Raw genomic sequence first — 24,788 nt, 5'->3', positions numbered from 1 at the left:
GAAGCATCCAGCCAAAATTCTGATCTTCTAATCAGCATAAAATCCGAATACCAAACAGAACATAACTCTTCCTGCTCCCAGTAAGAATGTGGGGTACTACTCAGAAACACCTTACAAAATTTGACAAAAATGATTAAAAAAATATAAGCACATTATATATATAAAAATAGTATACAATATGTTAATTTTAATGAACTGTATTGTAAAATTCTATTACAAAAGGCAATTTATTTTTGCTTCTGAAAAAGAAAGGTATAAACGTGTGTACTCTTTCTCTAAATTATTGGTGCCGCTAGTATGTTGGATGTTAGTCATGTAGTATGTTTTTTCTGTGTACTAGATGGGTTCAAAACCATGCTAATAAAGGGAGATTCAGGAAATTGTGTGAAATGGTAAATAAAGCCTGAAAATAAAGGTACACCTGCAAAAATAGGTACCACATGTGCAGAGGTAAATTAGGCATGAAAATAAGTACATTCCTCCAAATTAGGACCAGTTGAGAGGTCTGTTAGCACAACTCACACACATACTCTGCTTCACAGCTGCACAAAATTTTTTTTATTAAGTGGTGCAGCAGTTAGGGTTGCCGCCTCACAGCAAGAGGTTCTCTGGTTTGATCCTCGGCTGGGGTGCCTTCTGTGTGGTGTCTGCATGTCCTCCCTGTGGTTGCGTGGGTTTCCTCCGGGTGCTCCGGTTTCCTCCCACATCCCAAAGACATGCTGTAGGTGGATTGGACACTCTAAAATTGGCCCTAGGTGTGTGTGTGTGTGTGTGTGTGTGTGTGTGTGTGTGTGTGTGTGTGTGTGTGTGTGTGTGTGTGTGTGTGTGTGTGCCGGGCTGGCAACTTGACGCCGCAAAACTCCACTGCCAGTCATAAGTGGACGGGTGATCTGCTGTAGTGACCCCTAACCAGGAAAAGCTGAAAGAAGATTCAGTACAGTCTGTTTACCATGGCACCACTTAACAAAACAACTGACATCAGCAGCATGAGCCAATTCAACACCGAACATCATTTTAAAATACTTTTACCTTAGTCTTTATAGACATTAAACAGCTGCCAGGCAGATTGAATAAAATTGAGTTGATTTTCATTCATCAGGGTTCCAGAACCAGGTGGCAGGATGAATTGCAATATCCTATGTTAAATAACTTTATTGACCTAAGGTGCCAAATTCTATGACATCCTTAACTTTTTGGTTGCAACCTTTTTGGTTACAACCTGGGTTCAAAACAGACAAACCAAGCTGTGTTACTATATTTTCACAAATCATTTCACTATGTGTGATGCCCTATTTCATATGCCAATGAGGAAAACACCTAAAAATACAATAGGGAACCACTGTCAGACATTAAAAGCTACATAAATCATACCTTCTAAATGTTAAATCAGGTGCAGCGGTTAGCGTTGTCGCCTCACAGCAAGAGGTTCTCCCGTTCGATTCTCGGCTGGAGCGCCTTCTGTGGGGAGTCTGCATGTCCTCCCCACGGTCGAGTGACGTTAAAGACATGCAGTTAGGTAGGAGCGTGAATGGGCGTCCCTTCTTTGAAGGTTGGGCGTCGGGCTGGCAACTCGGCACCGTAAAAATCCACCGCCAATCATGAGCGGAACGCGACCCATAACCGGGAAAAGCCGGAAGTATTAAAAGCAGCTTTGGTACAGTCATTAGCAGACCTCACCAAGATCTTATCCAAATTGTAATATCATAATGTAACACACAAACTGAGGCTGCCGTAGCTTTGCCACCTTCGAACAAAGAAAACTGTACCACTAGATAAGATAGGTGCTTATTTAGTAGGTGGAAATTAAGAAACCCTCAGACATGCAACACTGACAAGTGGATGAAAGCAAAAACAAAAAACTGAAACAATGCATGGAGCTGTATCCCTACCATTCAAACCATAAAGATGACTAACAGGGTACAGGTGATGCAATACCACACTTGCTTTCAGTATTACTTCTAGCTGGAGTATCTATCACATGCTATTTTCTGTACTGTACGGGAATCCCAAAGACATGCTGTAGGTAGAGTGGACACTATAAATTGGCCCTAGGCGTGACCGTGTGCGTGTCTGTGGAAGGTTGGGCGCAGGGCTGGCAACTCGACACCGTAAAACTCCGCTGAGCGGACAAGGTGATCCGCTGTGGCGACCCCTAACCGAGAAAAGCCGAAAGAAGATGACTGTACTGGAATCCCATGTCATTGCTCAAAATGCATTATTTTGATGGTTCTTCAAGATTTCAGCTTTCCAAAGAAAGAGTATGACAGCATTATGGCTTAGTAACCACTCTTTCAATCTGGTGCAGTTTTCAGAGTGAGGATAATAAAGCATGAGGGATTAGGGGGATAAAGTTCCCAATTGGGTAAAGTAACGTTAGGGGGCATGACCCCTGTAAAACAAAAAAATGTATTTTTTACCCATAAACTGTCAAATACAAGTTCTGAAGATTTGTGTCAGACTCTCAGTTTGGCAAAATGTGTGTCAGGAAATTACTCAGGAAGGTACTGTCAAGGAGATGCAGTAAGATCCAGTGTAGGAGTGCAAACAGAGACCACATGACTATGAGGGAAATGGTGGGCTCTTACTTTGCCTTTACACATACCCTCTTCCACCAAAACTAGCAATAGTTTTTTACAATGCAGAAAAGGAATATGCACATTGGTGCAAAAAAAATAATCTGACAAGTTATTCATCCGTTCATTCACTAATAACATGCTTAATCTAATGCATGTTTCTGGGGGAGCTGAAACCTATCCCAGCACTCAAGGTATGCAAGCTATTGAAACTTATCCTGTGCAGGCAGCCAGCCCAATGGACATACACACTTACTCCCACATGGCGCCTATACACCTACTTTGGAGAATCACCAATTCACTTATGTCATTCCTCTGGGTTGAGGTAGAAACTGGAGCACCTGGCAAAAGCACGTGGACACAGAAGAGATATGCAAAACTCTGCAGATAAGACAACTCGGCTGAGAACCAAACATGAGACATAATCACTGTGAGGTAGTAATGCTACCTTGTGAAACATAACTTTCAGTCTCCAGACATGTTGCTGTTCTTTAATGCTGGCCATCTGAATATAGCGTTTACAGATTTTTACATATAATGAGTTAATCTTCCCAATCTCTTTGTGTGGAAATAACCAGTATCAGTAGGGACCCTGTTACATACAACAGTCCTTCAGCTTTTCCCGGTTAGAGGTTGCCACAGCAGATCACCGGTCCGCTAATGATTGGCAGTGGATTTTTACGGTGTCGAGTTGCCAGCCCGGCGCCCAACCTTCAAAGAAGGAGCACCCACACACGCACGCACCCGTACAAATGCCTAAAAATACAAAAATCAAGCACAATCAGAAGGGAAGATTTACAATTTTCAGGAAGAACCAAAACAGAAATTAGAAACATTGACATGAAATATTAGCGCTTCACAACCATCATTCTGGCTTCACTCCTACCGCATCACACTCTGCCACGGATGACAGAAAATGCATAGTATTTACATATCCTTTTGCAGCAAGCTCTTTTCTCCCAGCAATATATGAAAAAGAAAACATCATATGGAGAAGCAAACGTATACATAAGTACATACGTAATGAAACAGAACAAAAGCCTTTCTGTTACGGCTACACCCTACTCTAGACATATCTGTTAAGAACATTTGCTTACTTCCCGAGTGTTCTCTGCTCTATTCAAAGATACGCATGCATATATATATATATATATATATATATATAAATTTATATATGTGTATGTGCTGCCTAAAGTTAAAACACTGTAACTGTATGAACAGACTGTACCTTCAACAGTTAAACGTATCATTTACAAAACCTTTAAAAACTATCATTGAACTAATATTGCAACAACTATATTTAACTCTAAACACAGTATGTCTTATATAATGGCTGATTAATGGCGATGAAGTAGCACATCGTTTAGATTTACATGCTATAAATAGATAAATCCAGGTATGCATATCTGCCTACTAGGAACCAGGTGAAACAAAATAACAGTGGGCTGATGCCATCTGGACACCACAGCAGTGGCAGATAACCTGAGATTTATGGAAGATGTCTACATCTTCTTCCCTACTTGTAACAAGTGGGTGCTCCTCAGAAGAAGGTACTCTATGGGTAGCCCAAGAAGAAATATGTGCAGTTGTACATAAAATTCCTTCAACCTTGCATACATACCTACAAATAAGAAATATTTAATTCATTATTGTTTGGGGAAGGGGTTTCAGTGGATGCAAAATAAGAAAGACATGCACTGGCCACTGGAAAAAACATTTATTGGAATCGCAAGAATATTGAACAGGAGGCAAATAACAAGTGCAGGCTGTAAACAACACTTTGCAAATGCATATCTGAATATTCTGAAAAACGACTACGGAAGAGTAAATGTGTCCCACCGTTCTCTCCAAAACATCTTGACAAATAAAGTCGCCCTATTCATGCAACCTGTTTGATGCCACCCTGATTTGGCACAATTAACTTTTTGATTCCTGACATCTGCAAACTGCACTGTGTCTTACATGAATTACTCAGATTACTCAGCAACCTATGTGTCTGTCTCTCACAGCAGAGTGGTCCTGCTTCCATACCTCTTTCCTCCTGCTAGGCGCCCCGGGTCTGGTGATGAGAGCTGTGCCCCCAACTACTACAGCAGCATCCTCCACGAACACGCAATCCGGAAATTGCTCGTCTGCTGCCAGTTCGTGTACATGCAACCCCAGCTTTTTGAGGGTCTCCACATAGACTGCGTGCTCTCTCCGGGCATTTTCCAAGTTGACCTCGCCCTGATTCTCGATCCTTAGCGCTGCTGCTGGCAGAGACGCTGGGATGCCCCGCACTATTGCGTGTGAATAGTGACCAAAGGAACTGGACGTTATTGCTGCCATTTCTGAAAATGTACTCTTGGGGCAATAGTGTCACTACCTGGTCCTTCCCGTGTGTTAATACACTGACGTGCCTGCTTCTGGTCTTCCTTCACCAAACTGTATCCACAGTATATATACACTAGGCTCGTGGCGCCTGCTTCTCAGTGAAAGCACGCAGGCGCGGCTGTGAGACGACTCAGACAACTGTCCAACGCCTTCTGATGGGAGCGAGAGGGGCGTGGAGGCATCCCACACTAAGCTGTTTCCTTAGGCATTGTGAGTGTATTATCTGCCAAAAAATAAATAACATTGGGAAATTATAGTGTAAAACGAAGTAAGGTAATTCACTGCTTCCTGGAATGTCAGCGAAGTGACAGAATCTTATTTTCGTAATCTAAGGCACATTTACAAATTATAATATCAGTGACAAGCTGTATCTATAACACCTTTACAACGAGGATCATTGCCACATTAGGTCAGCAGCACACATAAATAATGGGTGCATACACAAGGCAGGTATTTAGATAATTTATGTTTGGAAACTGCTGAACTTACTGGAAAAGGAAATACCTACATACTCCCATGGGTTTGCCAGTTTTCTCTCGAATAAAGTAAACTCATTGTTAAAAGATCATTTACACAAGTGTTTCATTCTGTTAATGAATCATAAATGCAAGCCCTTATTTCATGATGATCTTGTCCTGAATTATGCCATTGTGTTTATTTACCTTCAGGCTTGTCATTGTTTGCTAATTTGCTCTAGAATGTCTGTACTATTAGGGAAGTTATTTCTCTCTCTCTCTCTCTCTCTCTCTGTTGTCCTGGACTGACAAATGTTAACATCATTAAGAGATTACTGCAACTTGCTGATGTTAAGTACAAATAATAGGAAATAAAACACTTGATGTTTTGTTTTACACCTTTATTGTTAAGACATAAAATGCATGCATTTGCTTTTCTAACCATAATATGCAGTGTGACACCTCAGATCATACCCCTAAACCTCTTAGAGCAGGAAATCTGGACAAAGTCATAATTGGAGGGTGGACAAAGAACCAAAGATTGGGACAATTTTTAAATATTGTCTCTTACAAACTTCAAAAGCCTATAGAACAATGGTGTTGCATTAACATGGATTTCATGAAGGGTATGAAGTCTGAAACTCAAATGCCTGCCATTGCTGTCTGATTTCAGTCCTCAATGATTTGCCAAACATTTGCCAGAAATCCCAAAATTTGTGAGAAACATAACAAAATATGAGACGGAAATCTTGGACAGGTGAAAGGTATGCCTCAAATTCATGTATAAATAAATCTACTGTTTTGGTAGTCCTGCGGTTAGTCTGACAGATTCGTTATTGCAGCTGCAAGCATTAGCATACTAGAGGATTATAAACAGTATCCCCTCCACAGATACCCACTGGCAATTGAATGGTTTCACAAGAATATAGCAATTGTGCAATTCAGAAGTGTATTTAATATGCAGGTGTATAAAGGAATAGTAATTAGGAAAAAAAACTTTGAAATATCTCAACACTGCAGCTCCAAATTGTACCCTGATAGAAACAACCACGTCCTTTAAATTCTTAGTTTTAATGCTGGACCATTCACTTAACTTTCATAAAGACATTGAAAGTGCCAGGAAAAGGATCTTCTTTTATTCTGGTCCAGGAAAATGTTTTCCTTTCTCTCCAAACCGGCAAGGGCTGGAATAGGCAAAGGAGCCCTACTTTCTCGGCTTGAATACAGACTCCCCATCAAAGCCACAGCCTCTTAAGAAAACCTCATCTAATCTACAGCCAATTGAAAGCAAAATCTGCTGATTTATTTCCAATCTCCTCCTGCCAAGAACATGACTGCACCGCCCACTCCAAAGCCAGATGGCTTCAAGTCATCCACAGAGTTGAGCTACTCCTAAGGTCCTTTTTCAGATAATTAAACAAGGTGCCTTCCTGCCTCTTGCCACCAAACTCCAGAATAAAATCATCCCCTAAATCATTTGCAACTTCTTTATATTGACTGGCTCATTCCAGACTCCCCCATCCAAACTGTACTGGACCAACCACTCCTTCACCATTGTTGCAGCCAAACTTTAGCAGCCCCTGCCCCACTCACTTAAAATAAATCTCCCTTTTCCTTACTTTCAAAAGATTCCCTCCATCAAAAATCTGCTTGCAAGTGTTAACAATATTTGTTCATTGTTTCAGTTGTCTGCTGGACTCTGCACCTTCAGTGATTACTCCATGTTTATGAATTAATTCTGTTTTATTAATTTATTTGTGAACATTTTCACCCAGGCTGTACCTGCAAATGGTCTGTTGTGATCAGTGTACTACCCCAGTAAACAAACGAAACTACAAAATAAATAATTTTAAACAAATAGAATCCTATACTTCTTCTTCACTCTGAAGTATCGACATTGGGATTGGTTACTATATGAAGAAAACAGTTCATTATACAATGGCTGGCATTAATGACAAATATAGCTACCATAGTCATTGCATTTCCAGTACTTCAACTGTATTACATGGTGAATAGATGGTCATTTCTGGCCAAAATATAGTGAAGCTGGCTGTTATTATTTAGCTGGTGTAGGCTTGGAAAATATTTGCCCACCAAAAAGTTTTTAAAATGTTCGTAATAAAAAAATGAATGCCCCCAAAATTACTGAATGCATCAGTTTAGCCAAATTACGTAAAAACAAATATGCCAACATATCACTGTCACGCTACAATACATAACTTGCTTATAAATATTATTTGGTTATCTATTTGTGCAGTTTAGCACAGCAGTGACATCTATTCATAAAAGTATAAGTAGCAAAATTAGTAATAAGTAACAGAAAAAAATAGCAACAACATAAACCTCCTTACAAACAGTGCAACTTATGTAATGAGATTATTTTTTAAAAAGTATGAGTGTGCCTATCTATCTGTCTATTTCTGAAAATGGTAATCTATGATCAGTACATTATTCCAGGTAAACAAATCAAAATAAATAACCAAATAAATGAATACATAGTTTTAACATCCCAATGCACAGTAGTAAACAATGATGATCATCATTGTGAACATTTGCACATAGAAGAGAAGGTTTCATTTTGGCAGTTTTGCAGTTGATGGTGGCACATTTTGACTGTGAAGTTTCCGAAGAGAGCCAAACGTATCACAAGCTTTTTGATCCTTCCACTTCTTTTTATTTTCCTTATTCATGATGTTTAGAATTTCAGGAATATTATCAACTTTTTTCAAAAGAATAAGTACTTCCTTTAGCCTTTAAGAATATACACAGGGTTTATAGCCTTCATTCAAAATGTGTTGATTTGTACAAGTCACAGCTGTCAGGTCCTGGCTTAGTTTGAAATGTCACCTAGAACATTTGTTTAAGATTATTTCTTGAACATTGCAGTGTATGAATTTAAGATATCAAGTTTTATTTATGTATTTTTTTCAAATATACTTTTTATTGCATTTCACTTCTACTTAAATACAAGAAAAGAATGACACAGAAAATATACATACAAGCTACTTGGAATATCAAGTTTCAGTCCTCCAAATACGATATACATAACATAAATCATCAATGTTAGGGTAACAATTATACAGAATTGTCTAATAATCAAGCTGTTCTTAATGAGCTGTAAAACAGACATTTAGATAAAGATAGTAAACAACATATTGACAATGTGACATTAAAACACTGCAACCAGATATTCTAGTCTACCTAAATAAACATTCTGTCTTGCACTATGTACAATATATACATTGATGTCACCTTAATGTTCATCTTATATGTGTTTGCCATGACATGTACAATGTTATTGTGGGTATTTCTATAATAATTGCCTTTAGTTTCCCTTAATTATGTAAAGTAATATTGATGGTGAAGTCCTTGGTCATAAATCAATTTTGTCCTAGGATTTCTAAAAGCGTTTTCCAATGTTTCTGATGGTAAGATAGTTTTTTTGGCTTCTTGTAATTAATTTGCTGGCTAATAAGTATTTTATAGCCATTCCTTTAACTTCTTCCCATGTGATTTTACTTCTATCTAACCAGTTTTGGGCTATATATGATTTGATCATTGCACACAATGTGACTATGATGTGTTTATTTTCGTATGAGAAATTATTAGGGAATATATGTAAAATTGCCATTTCCCATGACAGGGTAGATTTGGTGTATCCCTTTTTTTCTAACTTGGTTCTTACCAAGCACCACAGCTTGTAAACATTTTTACAGCTCCAAAAAATATGAAGGGTGTCAGCAACACTGTTTTGGCATATGGTACAATAAGGAGAGTGGGAGGGATTAATTTTGCTAAGAAAAAGTGATGTGTGATACGCACTGTTATTGATCATAAGTTGGGTATAAATTAGTTTTTTAAGGGGAGTTAATTTCAAAGTAAGTTCAATCGCATCAGATTTTTGTTCATCAGTCATCTTATTATTTTTTTCTTCCCAAAATTTGGAATATAGAATTGCATCTTGATATCTAATGTTTGTTATTAATCTATATGTATTTGATAACATTTTATATCTCGACAGTAGCAGGTTAATAATTTGTTGATATACCTGCATGTCTTGGTTGTCTATTTTGACATTCATAGTAATTGTGTTAATCAGGTATATTAATTGGTTGATTATGGTATTATAGCTTTTATTTACTTCAAGTTTTTGTCTAATATTTTCAACTGAGAAACTTTTGATCTGGTATAGGTCCCATACAGTGATATTTTTATTTTTTGGATACTGATTCAGGTTTAATATAGTATTGTTTAATTTAATATTAGGATTAAGGTGTACTGGCTGTCCCAATACCAAAGTATCTTTAAGATTTAGGGAGGCTACCAGCTTTTGAAATATTACTGTGTTTCTTATTATTATGGGATGAACCTTAAAATGCTTTAAAGTCTTAGAATTTAGAAAGGGTACTGCTCTAGGGTTTAAATTGCATGAGATTAGATGGTTATAATATATTTTAATTCATAGTGGATACCATGCTTTGTTGGATGGTTCAAAATTTGCTATTTGTATAATTTGACTAGCGTTTAGTATGTTGTAGTATGTTTGGAATTCAGGTCGGCCTAGGCCCTCTTTTTGTTTGGGTAATGTTAATTTAGTGTATTTTATTCCTGTACTTTTTGGATGCCAAATAAACATTCCTAGTAGTGTTTCAAGTTTGGAGAAGAAGTTTTTTTGGTATATTTTGGCTAATAGCACTAAAATGAAACAATAGTCTTGGAAGAATATTCATTTTAACTATGGCCAAGATATCAAGTTTTATGGCAATTTGTGGAAGATAAGTTATGCTTCTGTATTCATGACTGTTAAGATACTTATTTTTTACACATGAATAAGTACCAGAATGAAGTTATGCAGCATGCTTAGGTCTATGCTGGGATTTGAGACTTCAAATGGAATTCTTTGAAATGGTTCTTAACATTTTACTTATTTCTAGTAAAATTCATTGTCATGTTTTATATCTATATATGGTACCACATATGATATCTTTTTTATCAGATCCTCTTGCAATGATCAAAATGACAATTTTATTGACAATGTTCTAAAAAAATAGATATTTTCCTAATGCTCCATCTTTCACCAAGAGGATAATTTCCTGATATAAGAGTTTTAAAAGAAAAGTAAGAGGTAAAAATGACAAGCATGTTTTACAGAGACACCTGCTTAGTACAAAATAATTATTGTAATAATGTCTTTTAGACAGAGGCAGTATTTTAGAGGTCAGTGCTTCAGGACAATGTCTTACAAAAGGGGTATCTGATGCCAGAGAAGCTAATTTATTAAATCTGCATTTCTTCAGTCCTAGCCCTCAACCATTTTAAAATGAAGCACCAGAAAATGGGCCCTTTTGACCATAACACCACTTTAGGACATTGTAATTTAAACTTGTCTCTCTAGCACAGTTGTTTATTCACCCAGTAAAAGAATCAAAAAGTATTTGCTGGAAGGTATAGCCTTATTTAACTTACATATAATAACTCTTCTCCTATTTTTGTAGAGACTAGTCTTAAATTACTGGACACTTCTAACACAGGCGCCCCCTCTTAAAGATGTACTTCTTAAAAAGGTTATTTACTCATACAGGAGAGGCTAGAATATTCAACATATGCTTGTGCAGTGTTCTTTTTGTCAGAAATTAATTCCAGCTGGGAATGGTATCATGGAAAAGGCAGAATATATCCTTTTGTTAGAAATTTAGACAGTTAAGGTATTAATGGTGTGTGTGTGTGTGTGTGTGTGTGTGTGTGTGTGTGTGTGTGTGTGTGTGTGTGTGTGTGTTATTTCTCCATACTGGACTGTCTATGTTATAATTGCAGCTTCACTTAATGATACATAGGGCAAACAGAAAATATTACAGAACATCCATCTGAGGTTAGGAGAGGTGTGATAAATAACCATGTGGCAGCATTTTGAGGACATGTACGTGAAAGGGAAATAGAATCCTAGAGAGGGTTTATTGTCAGTATATGTTTATTTAATTTTAAAAATATAAAACTTTTCTGAATGATGGCTTGTACTCTGTATAGCATTTAAGACTTCAGTGGTTTACCTTTAAATGAAGAATGATTTATTTAACTGAGTTTACTTATTGACTGGGTGTTCAGTCTGATGTACACCATTATATGATTATATTTTGTTACTTTTTCCTGAACTTCTTTAGAAGGTAAACTACTTAGCGACCAGGACCATGAATAAATACTAACAAAAATGTTTGGGTCTGTTCTGTTTTTTTTCTTTCTTTCTTATGATTTTAAGGAGTATGACACAATTTTTATAGATTTGTGGCTTCTTTGGTAGGTTCTGGAAACAAGATGCATATTTGAAATTGTAACTGAACCTGCCACATTTGCATTGCTTCACTGCTTAAAACTAGTCCAGCACAAAACTTATTTGTCTAATCCATCATAAAGAGTAGGTTTAAAAAGTTATAATCTACTTACATAAAGTTTTTATGTCAGAATTGTTATAATTCCCTCCTAGCTTTCAAACCTCAACAGGAATACCATCTATTCCTGGGGACTTTCCTGTAGATTGGTTATATATATATCACCATTTTTATTTCATCTTCTCCTGTCCTAACCATTAGTAATTAAGCCTCATCTACCTCTAACCTTGGCTAAGGATCTAAACCTCTTTGAATGTGTCTAGATTCCCATACAACCTTCAGAAAGCTACAATCTTTTTTTTATAGTCCTAGAAATGCACGTGAGAGCTGCTGATAATAATAATTGATAGCAGTATCTTATGTTTTCTGTAAATGGTTTAAACTTTGTCTGTGAGACATGTACAGGATAAGCATATATTTGCAAGCATATTATCCATATTATATAAACATAAAAGTGCCTGGTCACTTATTATAAATGTGTAATTTGCAGCAGTTACAAGTTCTCCAAGTGTTTTGTGGATATTTATATCTTTAACGTTTTGCCCATTTTGTACTATGCTACATGCTGTGCTGTTTTAGATTACAGAGAGTAGAGCAAAAATTAGGTAAGAAAAAGAGAGAATGGCCTTATCAAAGAGAGATTTTTAAACAGAGATAGATTATGTAATATGTTCTACTGAAATGGAAGAACTATACAGAGGTATAAACATTGGTCTGTATGGTGGGTAGTGTTTAAAGAAAAGTATACAAAAGGTTTTAAGGAAAGAAAACAGAATGTAAACTAAAAATAAAAAAGGAATACAAAGAAATAATGGAAGTGCTTCAAATAGAAAACGAGGAAAAATGGAAACAATAAGATAGAGAAAGAAAGTTGTATGTCAAAAGCAGACAGAAAGTTAAAATATGTTAGTTATTCAAAGGTTATCTTAAACAGTAAGAACAAGAAGGTATAATTTTATTTAGGAAAACAAGAAAGAATAAAAGAAGGAAAAATGGATGTGTTAGCTGATTATGAGGATGGTGCAAGATGTAAACAAACAGCAGCAATGAAAGAAGAGGAAAGATTATTTACGTAAAATATATCAAAGGGAAGAGGATGAGAAGTAGAAATGGTGTGTTAAAAATATCTGAAGGTACTAAGGGAGAACAGGAAAAGGAGATTACAATGTACAATATGCAGGAAGTAATAAAAGAATAGAGGAAAGAGTCAGCAGCAGGATTAGATAGACTAAACTGTGAATTTTACAAGCAAATGGAGATGAAAAAAAATTGGTTTTCTGTAAAGTATTAAATGAATGGTTAGCTAAAGGGATAAGGCAGGAAGAAATGCGCAGTAGTATGAAAATCTATATGGGAAAAAAGATGAAAGGAAAGAAAAGAAACTGGAGATCTATAACATGAGGGAATAGTGATTACAAACAATTTATAAGAATAATGTAAAAAAAAAGGATGTAAAAAGTATTGAGTGAAGTAACAGTAAATTATATGCTTGGTGTAAAAGGGAGAGACATTATGGAATGCTAGTAACAGTAAAGGATGATAAGTATGATCAGGACAAAAAAATGAGCTAAGATTGGATCTATTGTTGTCAATTTTCATTCTATCCTCAATTGTTGGTTTCAGATCCAATCTTTGGATCCAGTTTGGCTGTTACTATAGCTTCTGGTTATCAAAAAGCTCTTGAGTCCCTCTCTTACCCATAATGCACCAAACCCTAACATACCTCAGATTTTGTTTGCCACTTTCATGAATAGACATGGTCAGCCTGAGCTCTTGAGTTATTTCTTCAAATACATAATAGACTAATACAAAGAAATTAAGTAGAAACACTTAGTCTTTTTCCCTTCCCATTACACTGTGTATCGTTTTTATATACCACAGTTGGTATCCGTTGAACTCCCTTTTTCTATAATTTTTGTCTTATTATACTTTCATGTAGTTCTTAATACCATAGTTGGCATCTTTTTCCTTTTTTCTCTTTATATAAAAAGGGCTTTCCTTACTAGTTTCTATTATTTTTACAGTATGTCTGATAAAGGACCTTCAGGTTTCAAAATAAATGCCAGAAGTGCGGGCACAAATTGCCCTTGTCTGATGCCCATACCTTATGGGTTTACTGTTTGGGCCTGGACCACCTCCAAATTGACTGCTCCATTTGCAAGAATTTTAATCCATGAGCAATTGTGGACAGGAAGAGCAAATTAATATTGAAAGATTTGCTTCTTTCTTTTGGTGAAGCTATTTCTTGGGCTCAGTCCCCCACAATGAAATCTAAGGAGCCTTCCACCAAGTCTCAGAAGCCTTCTGTATCATAGACTTCATTTTCTTTGGAGCCAACAAAAAAGAAGCACAAGTCAGATCCAAAATCTGCAGTGATTTGACCTCTGACAGATCTGATTGAACTCTTCATGGATCCTACCTCTTCGGCTCTCAGAATTTTGCCTAGGACTAAGTGCTCACCTTCCTTGGATCTAGTACCTTAAAGAGTACTTTCCCCCTTCTTAGGAAGATAACATTCTAGGTCACCTTCTCTCGACAATGCTCTAGGTCACCTTCCCTTGTCTCATCTTGTTCTTCCAGAAGTTTGACCAAAGAAGACATGGACAGAATGATGAGGAGATTCCTGTTGGTGTAGTTACAGATGGGTGTTCTCCCAGCTCCTACCCCTTTGGGTCAGGAAGCCAGTCCCTCTATCACATCACCTATGGTGGCTCCTCCTCTGGTCCAACCAATTGTTTCAGAGCCCCTGCATCCAAACCCTCTGGGTCTATTTGGTTTGGATCTGAAACTGTCTCTGAGTGCACTGGTTCTGACATTTTTGGATCTAGATGACTCTCGCAGCCAAAGCTCCCCTGTCAGGTCTGAGGCACTGGAGTTGATTCAGAAGTTTTTGGAGCTGTCTCTGCCCCTTGGAGCATTGGCATTGGACAGCTCACCTCCGATTTTCACCTCAGATGGATTTCTTTTGGGGCAGATGGGACCAATGATCCAGAAGCCTGGCTTCTTGGATCCATTGTCTTCCTTCTCCCTGGAGTGATCTGCCTCTGAGGTAATGAAGGGAGTGTTTCTGCTCTGGCAGGATGGACAGATCCTAACCCTTAAAATCTTCCATCTTGATCCCAGATGTCTTTGGGACTTGAGCACGTTATTCTAAGCTACAGGGACAGCCATCTCAAAGTCTCCAGGCCACCCAGCAGGGTTTTATGCTCTCTTCTGCTACTACACCAGAGGATCCCTCTGAGGAAGTTCCTAGGAAGGCGAAGTGCAAGAGCAGGAACTTGGACTCCCCTCAGCAGTCAATCACAGAGGATACTGATTTTGATGAATAAGGGCTCCTAAAATCACCTCCTGAAGACTTCTCATTCAGAAACATCTCTGAGATTCTTAAGCAGGGAGGTGATTGGTTCTCCAATACCCCTTCACTGGAGGGATCAGTATTTCTGGAAGCCTTTGGAGCTGGCCCATTTACCTCCTGAGTTACTCTGCCCATCAATGAGCTCATTGACTTGATCTCTAGGTGGGCATGGAAGGAGCCTGATTCAGTTTAACCAGTCCCCAAGAATCCAGATTGGATCCTGGCTCCACCTGTAGGTAGGCAGTTCTTGAGTAAGGGGGTGCCCGGAGATGCTATGGTCATGGCAGTGGCCACTAAGAATGAACTTGTTGAGGTGAGTTCCTCTGTCCATCTCCCTAACAGGGAGTTTAGGGTGTTGGACAGATTTGGGAAGCATGTGTATGCTTCAGCAACCTTTGGTCACTGAACTACTTGGCACACTTTACAAGATTGCAAAAGGACTTGATCAAGGAACTTTCAAAATCCATTTTGGGGACCATTACTGCCAAGGCTCAATCTTCTGTGGCCTCACATTTGGCTATCCTTCAACCTATTTCAAATTTGTTCATGAGGCTTATCTCACATGCAGCTGAAGGTGCCTCAAGGGTGGTGGGTTCAGGCATTACAATCAGGAGGCAATCCTGGATGCACTCATGTGGTTTTGCAGAGCCCTTCAAGTCCCTGTTTGACAATGCACCCTTTGATGGCAGCTCATCGTTTGGCCCAAAAGTGAAGGACACACTCTCCAGGTGTAAAAAAGATGGAAAGACCCTTTCTGCCATGGGCATATGTTTTTTGACCCCTCAAAGAGCCTTTTCTAGGAATCAATGAGGTGGTTGAAAAGTGTGGTTCAGGAAGTCCCAGGGTCCTTTCCAAGATCCACATGGAGATAGTTCCCCCAGGGGTAGAGGGGAGAACTCAAGTGGATGATGATGCCCACATAGCAGAGGAGGCCCAAAGAACCAAGAGTCAAGAAATTCTTTCCCCAATAGACCCTATCAGTGCTCATGAAAGGAGGCCTGATTGTCCCCCTCTGGAGGCAATCAGGAGTTGATTATCCCTGCACCAGACAGCCTGGCTAGACATAACAAAAGATACTTGGGTGCAGAAGGTTTCCACAGGTTATACAATTCCCTTTTCCCTTTCAACTAAATCTGTATGCAAATTTCCCGATGTTCCACCCAGACAGAGGAAAGCAGTAGCACTAGACATACTAAAGCTGCTAGGGAAAAAAAAAGAGTAATCCAAGAGGTCCCACTAGACTAGATAGAGTCTGGAACTTAAAGATTCCTTTTCGTGTTAAACAAAACAGGGGACTGGAGACCAGTTTTGGATCTCAGTGACTTGAACAAGTCAGTTCAACACACAAAGTTTTGGATAGTCATGGTTCAGTCCATTCTGCCCTTTCTGGGCAAGGATGACTGAATGTGCTTGACAGTCCATCAGGATGCATACTATCACATAAAAATGAACAGAGAATCCAGATGGTATCTATGCTTCCGGTTGGGAGCCAGGCATTATCAGTTCAGAGCATTGCCTTTTGGCCTCACCACAGCCTCTACGGTGTTCTCCAAATGTGTGCCAGTGGTAGCAGCTCACTTGAAACTACAGGGATTCTGAGTGTTTCCATACTTAGCCAGCTGGCTCATTTCCACTCCAACCAAGTATCTATTAATAAGACAAAGAAATCATGTACTTGTTCTTATCTGAGGATAACCATAAATTACATGTCTCACTTACACGTATCATCATGGAACTCATAAACAAAGACATTGGTAACCTCCAAACTCTGGACCCCACCCAGTTCGGGTTTGTAAAGGGCAGATCATGCCTCCTGAACCTGATTGACTTCTTTGAAACAGTCACCAAAGCTGTAGACGAGGGTAAGACAGCTCACACAACCTATATTGACCTCGCCAAGGCTTTCAACACCATACCCCATTCTGGAATCATGGATAAACTCACTAAACTGGGTATAAATCCATATGTCACAAGATGGGTTGCCAACTGGCTCACTGACAGAGCCCACACTGTAAAAGTTGCAGACTTCAAATATGACTTCAAACCTGAGACAAGTGGAGTACCACAGGGTTCAGTCTTGGGTTCTCTCCTGTTTGGTATCTACTTCTCTGAAGTACAGGCTAACACAGAGGGCCTCTGGCTGATGAAGCTTGCAGATGACTGCAAATTAGGTGCCATAGTCGAGTCCCCAAATGACGTGGACATCCTACAGAAGGGCCTGACTGAGACTGATACCTGGTGACAGAGCCACGGCCTCAAGCTCAATGCCAAAAAGTGCATTGTCACCCCCTTTGGTAAAAACTCGGCACCCATGAACTACCACATAAGCAGCAGTCCACTTAACGCTGAAGGTGTGATAAGAAACATTGGGACTCAGGTGGACAGTAGTCTCTCCTTTGATAATCACATCACCACAGTAGTCAGGAAATCCTTCTACATGTCAGACCTTATCATGAAAGGGTTCTCATCCAGGAAAAAAGAGGTCATTGTTCCCCTCTACTTGGCTCTCATTAAATCCATTGAGTACAACTCCCCTTTTGGAATGTACTTCACAAGACATCTGCAGCAGCTGGGAAGGCCACAAAAATACCTCACAAAGAGGATTACAGGACTCAAACAGATGCCCTACGCTGACCATCTCAAAAAACTCCAGCTTTACTATGTAGCATATCACCTACTCTGAGGTGATCTCTGCCTAACATACAAAGCTATGTCAAACTCAAAGCTGTTGGACATGCTACACCTAAAGAAATCCCAATCCCTCCAAGCAACACACTCCAGGGACCTAAACCTTGTCACCACAATAAACAGAACATGCTGGAGGGATATATTCCTCTCCTAGAGACTTCCCATTCTCTGGAACAAGCTAGTTATCCATGTCAAGCAGAGTTCCTCATTAGCACTCATCAAGAAAAATCTTGATGAGTGGATGGGAAATAGGAAATTCACCCCGGGGATCACTTCTGTTGCTCTGCTCGACAGAGGCACAGGAAAAAAACCTTCTTGGGTGGAGAAAGCCGGGGAACCTTGTTGGCTAGGCTTACATAGGCCCTTGGGCTGATAGCCTAGTACCTGCCTATGAACCTATGAACCCATGAACTCAAACTTTTGAATTCATAGGAGCGGTGTTCAATACGGTATCAGTGACAGCTTCTCTTCCTCACTCAAGAGTGCAGACCATCAGATTCCGGGTCAGAAAAATAATTTGCAGTACCAACATTTCAGCTAGAGGATGCTGCAAGCCTTGGGGTCAATGTCAGTGGCCATAATTTTAGTTCCTCTAGCAAGATTTCATATGAGAACTCTTCAAGGGATGCTAGCAACTCAGTGGTCGATCCTTTATCAATGCATGTCAGCAAAAATAATAATCACTCAGACAAGCAAGAGATACCGTTGGTGGTGGATTCAATCTGATCAGGATCTACAAGGCCATTCTTTTATTCTCCCTCACCCCAAGGTTATAGTGACCACAGGTGCTTCCCAGATTGGGTTGGGGGCACTTCCTGGGGAAGACAGTCCAAGGCACTTGATTCACCTGAAAAGCCCAACATGCATATCAATGTTCTGGAAATGAGACGAGTTCTCTTAGTGTTGCAAGCATTCCAAAACTCCCTCCCTTACAGAGCAATTGTAATCCAGACAGACATGTCAGTAGTTTGGTGCATCATACAAGGGGGAACCAGGTCTAACCCCTTTGTCAAGAAGCCCTCAGAGTATGGCAATGGGCGATTTTTCCAACAGCGGTGTGGCAATGGGCGATTTCTTCCAACCACTTTTTGATAGGGATGCACATTCCGGGAAGTCCAAAGTGATATCAAACAAACTGAGCAGGCCCATTGTACTACCTCATGAGTGGTCTCTCAACAGGAAAGTGACAGATATGATTTTCCATCAATGGGGTGTTTCTTGCTGTGATCTTTTTGGATTTCCCCTAAACAACAAGTTCATAATCTTCTTTGCCCTAATCCCTCCACTGGTGAAATCAAAGAAGGATGTTCTACTTCATGTTTGCTCCCCTCCCCCCCGGTCTACTCTATGGCTATCCTGTAACTCCCCTAATTCTCAAATTCCTACAGAAATTTGCCTGGTCGAAGAGCAAAGTCATCCTCATTGCAACCTACTGGCCTAGAGAGATTTGGTTCCTCTTCTTTTGGTCTCATCTGCTTTACCCACCTTGGATTCTGGATCAGATTCCAGACCTCCTGTCACACCTGACAGGCATGATTCATCAGGATATTTCAAACCTCAAGCTAAGAGCATGGTTTCTCCAATTCCTTTAATATCCAGACAACCAATGCTGTCTTCCCATGTCAGTCACATCTTCACATAAGGCTTCTACAAGAAAACTTTACAGAAGTAAATGAAAAAGGTTCGTTTTTTGGGCACAACCAAAACACATTGACCCTTTCTCAGCCCCTGTACAAAGTGTTGAATTTTTGGTAACAGTTTTTAATGAGGGAGCTAGCTCCTCAACAGTCAGACTTCACTTAGCAGCAATTTCTAATGTTCATACTGGATTTGAGAACTCTTCCTTGTCTTCATTTAAGCTTTGTTAAAGCCTTTTTGAGAAACATCCTCCTGCTGAGACCTCCGTATAAAGGTCCTACTCCACTATGGGATTTAAATTTGGTGCTGCAGGCCTTAATTCTCACTCCCTTTGAACCAACAGCTAAACGTGATCTTAAATTCCTGACTTGGAAAACTATCTTTCTAGTGGTCATTACCTCTGCTACAAGAATTTCAAAACTTCAAACCTCCCAACTTGATTTTTCATAAGGATAAAGTAACATTATGTACCAGTGCTTCTTTCCTTCCTAAGGTGGTGTCAGAATCTAACATTAACCAGTCCATTAATGTGCCAGTCTTCTTTCCTATATTTGCAAACAAAGGGGAATATATGTTACATTTATTGGATGCCCACAGCAATTACACTTTTACCTACATAGAATGAAAGATATTAAAAAGGTAGATCAATTATTTATGTCTTTTGTAGATTTTAAATTGGGAAAGTCAGTTGCAAAGGTAACTTTAGCCAGGTGGCTGATCAATTGCATATCATATATCTACAACAAATTGGGTTTATCCTTACTAAAACCTCTAAGACCTCATTCAACTAGGTACATGACAAATTCTTCAGTGTTCATATTCAGGGCTTCCATGGACAACCTATGTGCAGCTGCAACTTGGGCAAATACTCATACCTTTATTATCCATTATAAACTAAGTTTGGTCTCAAGGGGAAGAGTGGCATTTGGCTCATCTGTGCTCAGGACTATCCTTCCTTAGAGTCCACCCGGGAATGTAGGCAGCTGGGGACTCTGTCCCAAATGTTGAGGGTAAAATGAAAATTGACGTCAGATAAAGAAGTTATGTACTTACCATAATGTTCCATCTGTGTTGTCCATTTTCATTCTTCCTCAACTTTTCACCCACTGATCCCCAACTTTTTTCACAATGAATTTCTGGAAGAATGAGAGATTATAAGGATACCACTGTCCTTCATGTTGAGCCCCAGATAAGGCTTATTATATTAGCATTTTTATAGTAGTTCTTTCTACATTATGTAGAACAGCAAACAAGATCTGAGTTATGTTAGGGGTTGGTGCATTATGGATAAGGGAGGGACTTGAGCTTTTTGGTGGTCACGAGCTATAATAACGGCCAAGCTGGATCGAAGGATCAGATCTGAATCCAACAGTTGAGGAAGAATGAAAATGGACAACACAGATGGAATGTTATGGTGAGTATATAACTTCTTTTTACATATACCAGGAACCAAAAAACAAACAAGCGAAAAAAGCTCCAGACAGACAGGAACACCAAGCCCAAAAATTCCTTCCTTAACGCGTTTTTATTAAATACACAAGTAAAATAGCGTTTTCGCCACAAACACAGTGTAGCTTCTTCAGAGGATTTTGATACATACAAAAACTGGACTCCTTTTATACAAAAATACAATTACTTAATTAGAAAGCCCGCTCAAGAACCTCAATTGCAGATGCAATTACACATTAAAAGGGCAATCCAAGTAATGATTATAAATACTTTGCTAATGCAAAAGACTTTTGCTTGTACTATATGAGTACTAAATAAAATAGAATCTAAGAGTACTCAACCAAAACAAGTACTAAAAGTGTGTATATAAAAAACAATCTAAGACGAAAATTACACTTTAAAACAAGTATATAATGAATACAAGAAAAGGTGTCTATAAAAATGACACCATACATTAACTCAAACAAACCTAAAACAGTGAGTTTGAAAAAATATATATATTTATAAAACAATAAAAAAATATATATATTAATAAAATGATGACATCATAAAAATCATATCATTATAAAAATACACACAACCTCAGCGATGATAGCAATCACAAGCTTACTTTGACTATAATGCTGATATTCAGTATAGACAACAAGCTGTACAAGTATATACAAATGCAGCAATAACGCACCCTAAATAGATGGTGTGTATATACTAAATATACATAAAATAGCCTATGTCAAAAAATGTTATATAATTATATAATTATATAATTATAAACCCTAATTAATTCAAAAAGTCAAAACCCAAATAATAAAACATTAAGCCAAAAAAGTTTTTGAAATATGGAGTCTCACCTCAAGTATGATTTGTATTTTAACACTGGGGCTATATTACAACTTTCATTAAGCCCCGGTGTATTAAAAGAGTCTAACTTTAACTGCCATAAAAGCTCACGTATTTCAAGTAAAAGAGAGGTAGGGCCACCCCTGAAAGAAGGAGCCACATGGTCAATACCCATGAACAAAAATGCATGGCCAGGGTTGTTGAATACATGCTTGGCTAATGCATTTTCGCATTTGTTGTTTTTAATTGCATAGCAATGCTGGTATATACGCTCCTTAAATTTTCTATCCGTCTTACCGACGTAGAAAGCGGGGCAGCATGTACAAAAGGCCAGGTAGATTATAGATTTTGTATCACAACAAATCCTATACTTGATAAGATATTTCCTATCCAAGATGTCAAAAGAACTACCTGACTTAATAAAGTTACACCAATTACACAACCCACAAGGGAATGACCCCTTAATCCTGTTAAAAGAGTCACTCAAGGGAGCACATTGTAGTAAATCCTTCATATTCCTGCCTCTCCTAAAGACAATACGGGGTTTGACACCTAGTTTATCGGATAACAACACGTGAGTAGAAATAAAATACCAATTCTTGGTCAAAATACCCAGAATAGCATCAGAGTTTAAGTTAAATGTAGTGACAAAACTACAAGTAATTTCCTGTGATGGTTTTACTAAAACAGAGTTTGTGACACAGCCTTGTGGTAAGGATAAAGTAACACTGGCTGCATGTCCACAATCCACCTCCTCTATAGGTGAAACAGAAAGAAGCGGTTTGTAAAAACCATCCCTTCTCTTAGTGGACACTTCATTGATGAGATCGTCCACTAAACACAGTGGGTAACCACGATGTAAGAAAAACTCCTTCAGACATGCTACTTCCAAAAAGAATTCACTAACCTCACTACACATTCTTGCCGCCCTCACCAGTTGGCCTTTTACTATAGCTCTTTTTTGTTTAAATGGGTGAGAGCTAGTAAAATGGAGAAAGGAGTTCACATATGTAGCCTTTCTAAAAATGCCCGATTTAAGCTGGCCAGACATTGAAAATCTTGACAAACTAACATCAAGGTAGTCAGTCGAATTAGTGTCAAAACGGTAAGTGAATTTCAAAAAGGTTGTTGTTGAGTCCAAATACTCAACAAAGGAATGTGCTATTGATGAGTCGCCCTTAAATAGAATAAAAACATCATCTAAGAAGCGTGTGTAATAAATCAGCCTGTCCTTCCAATCTTTATTGTTAAGTACAAAATGCCTTTCCCAATAGGCCATAAATAAATTGGCCAAAGCTGCACCACAGGGTGAGCCCATAGCCACACCCTTTTTCTGGACAAAAATTTCATTATCAAAAACAAAAAAGTTTGAAGACAGGATGATATCCAATAACTCAGTGATGTTATTAATGTCATTCCTGGGGGCTTCCAGCTCTATTAGAAGTAGTTCAACCCATTCAAGTGCTTCCTGGTGGGGAATAGATGTATATAGATCGACTACATCGATGGTAAGAAAATTTGTAGTCTCTTCTAATATAACCCCATTCAAGTTGGAAAGAAAGGACCAGGAATCTTTGCAAATGCTAGGGATGAGTTTAACATACTTAGAAAGTAAAGAGTCAACATACTTAGAACAAGGGTAAGAAATAGATGACCTACCATCTATTAATGCTCTCATTGGAGGGTTGGCCAGATTTTTGTGGACTTTGGGTATCCCAAACATGACAGGTGTTTTAAAATTCAAGATGTCAATATACTTGAAAGTGTCCATGTCAATTCTACCACTTATGAACAGGTCCCTGAAATAACCCCTTATTCTACTTGAACAGATGTTCATTTCATTTAAGGAAGAGGCTTCATAAGCCGGGGAATCAAGGACCTTATACATTCTTTCCACATAATCAGCCTGTTCAAAAATGGCCAGCCCACCCCCTTTGTCAGGTTTAATAATCCTGACTGCAGAAGACCGTAGTTTATTTAGAGCTGACAATTGTTCCTTAGAGATGTTAAATACACTACTAGACTTCAAATTAGAGGCCTTATCCATGTGCCTAATATCCAATTCACAGGCACATTCAAACATTTTTAAGGCCACATGCAAAGGTGGATTAAATACACTAGGCAATTTTAATTTCAAATTGTCACCGCCTGTCATGTCATTAAATAGTAGTTTTAGATTTAGTTTCCTAACATAACACTTTAAGTCTAACAACACCCTAGCAACATCACATCTACTAGATGGAACAAAGGTGTTGCCTAATGCTAGAAGCTCGACAAGTTCTGGCTCAAGTGAGAGAGCAGAGAAATTATAGATCTTAAAATCCCCATTTGCATTTAACAAAATAGTAGGTAAATCATTAAAAACTGCCCTTTCAGGCAAATTCAATGCTTCCAATTCCTGTTCCCCCTCTGACGGGGTTTGTTGTTGCTGTTCACTAAAAAAGAATTGTCAGGGTTTGTATTTCTAGAAGTGCCTGAGTTATTACTAGCAGTAGGTAAAACAATATGCCCACCCTTGTTGTTTCCTTGTCTCTCCTTATTTCGATTACTTCTCCTTAAAGGCCTTTGGCCATCAGTGTTAGAGTTTTCAAAATTGTTGTTGGAAACAGATTCTATTTCTTCCCCATCTGAGTGTGAGGGCAAATCATCAGCATTCACAACCTGTTTATTAATACTTAACTTGGGATAAGCTCTCTCATTTGAATATGCCAACCTGTCCCTGTGTAGCTTTTTTGATTTGTTAGTCTTAATTTTAACCAGATATGTATCAATACTTGAAAAAATACGTGCATAATCAAAAGAAAATTTAGAAAAAGCAGTGTTAGCTTTGATTTCCTCATCCAAAGCACATACTTCTTTTGTCAAATTGTCAATACACAAAGAATAGTGTTTAACCAATAACTCTATTAATTGCAAACCCTGTTTTTGAAACAGACACTTCAGATCCAACAAAAAATCATCACTATCAATCAGGCTTGATGGCGAAAAAACACTTCTAAACCCTTTCGGAACCAACCCTTCATTCAAGCATTGTTCT

At 38.5% G+C, this 24,788-nt stretch overlaps 1 protein-coding gene across 1 annotated transcript in view; it reads right to left on the bottom strand.

The window, feature by feature from the left end:
* LOC122804153 (N(G),N(G)-dimethylarginine dimethylaminohydrolase 1-like) overlaps positions 1 to 5,079 on the bottom strand; it is a 335,801-nt gene extending 330,722 nt beyond the window's left edge. Inside the window, exon 1 of the mRNA XM_044073842.1 lies at positions 4,605 to 5,079. Coding sequence (XP_043929777.1) covers positions 4,605 to 4,901 — 297 coding nt within the window. The 5' untranslated portion in view covers positions 4,902 to 5,079. The remainder of the gene's footprint in view (positions 1 to 4,604) is intronic.
* Between the last annotated feature and the right edge of the window lie 19,709 nt (positions 5,080 to 24,788).

This window comes from Protopterus annectens, chromosome 6.part0 (assembly GCF_019279795.1).
Source record: "Protopterus annectens isolate FY-2018-M chromosome 6.part0, PAN1.0, whole genome shotgun sequence".
Taxonomy (NCBI): domain Eukaryota; kingdom Metazoa; phylum Chordata; order Ceratodontiformes; family Protopteridae; genus Protopterus; species Protopterus annectens.
This window is presented reverse-complemented; position numbering and strand designations above follow the sequence as displayed.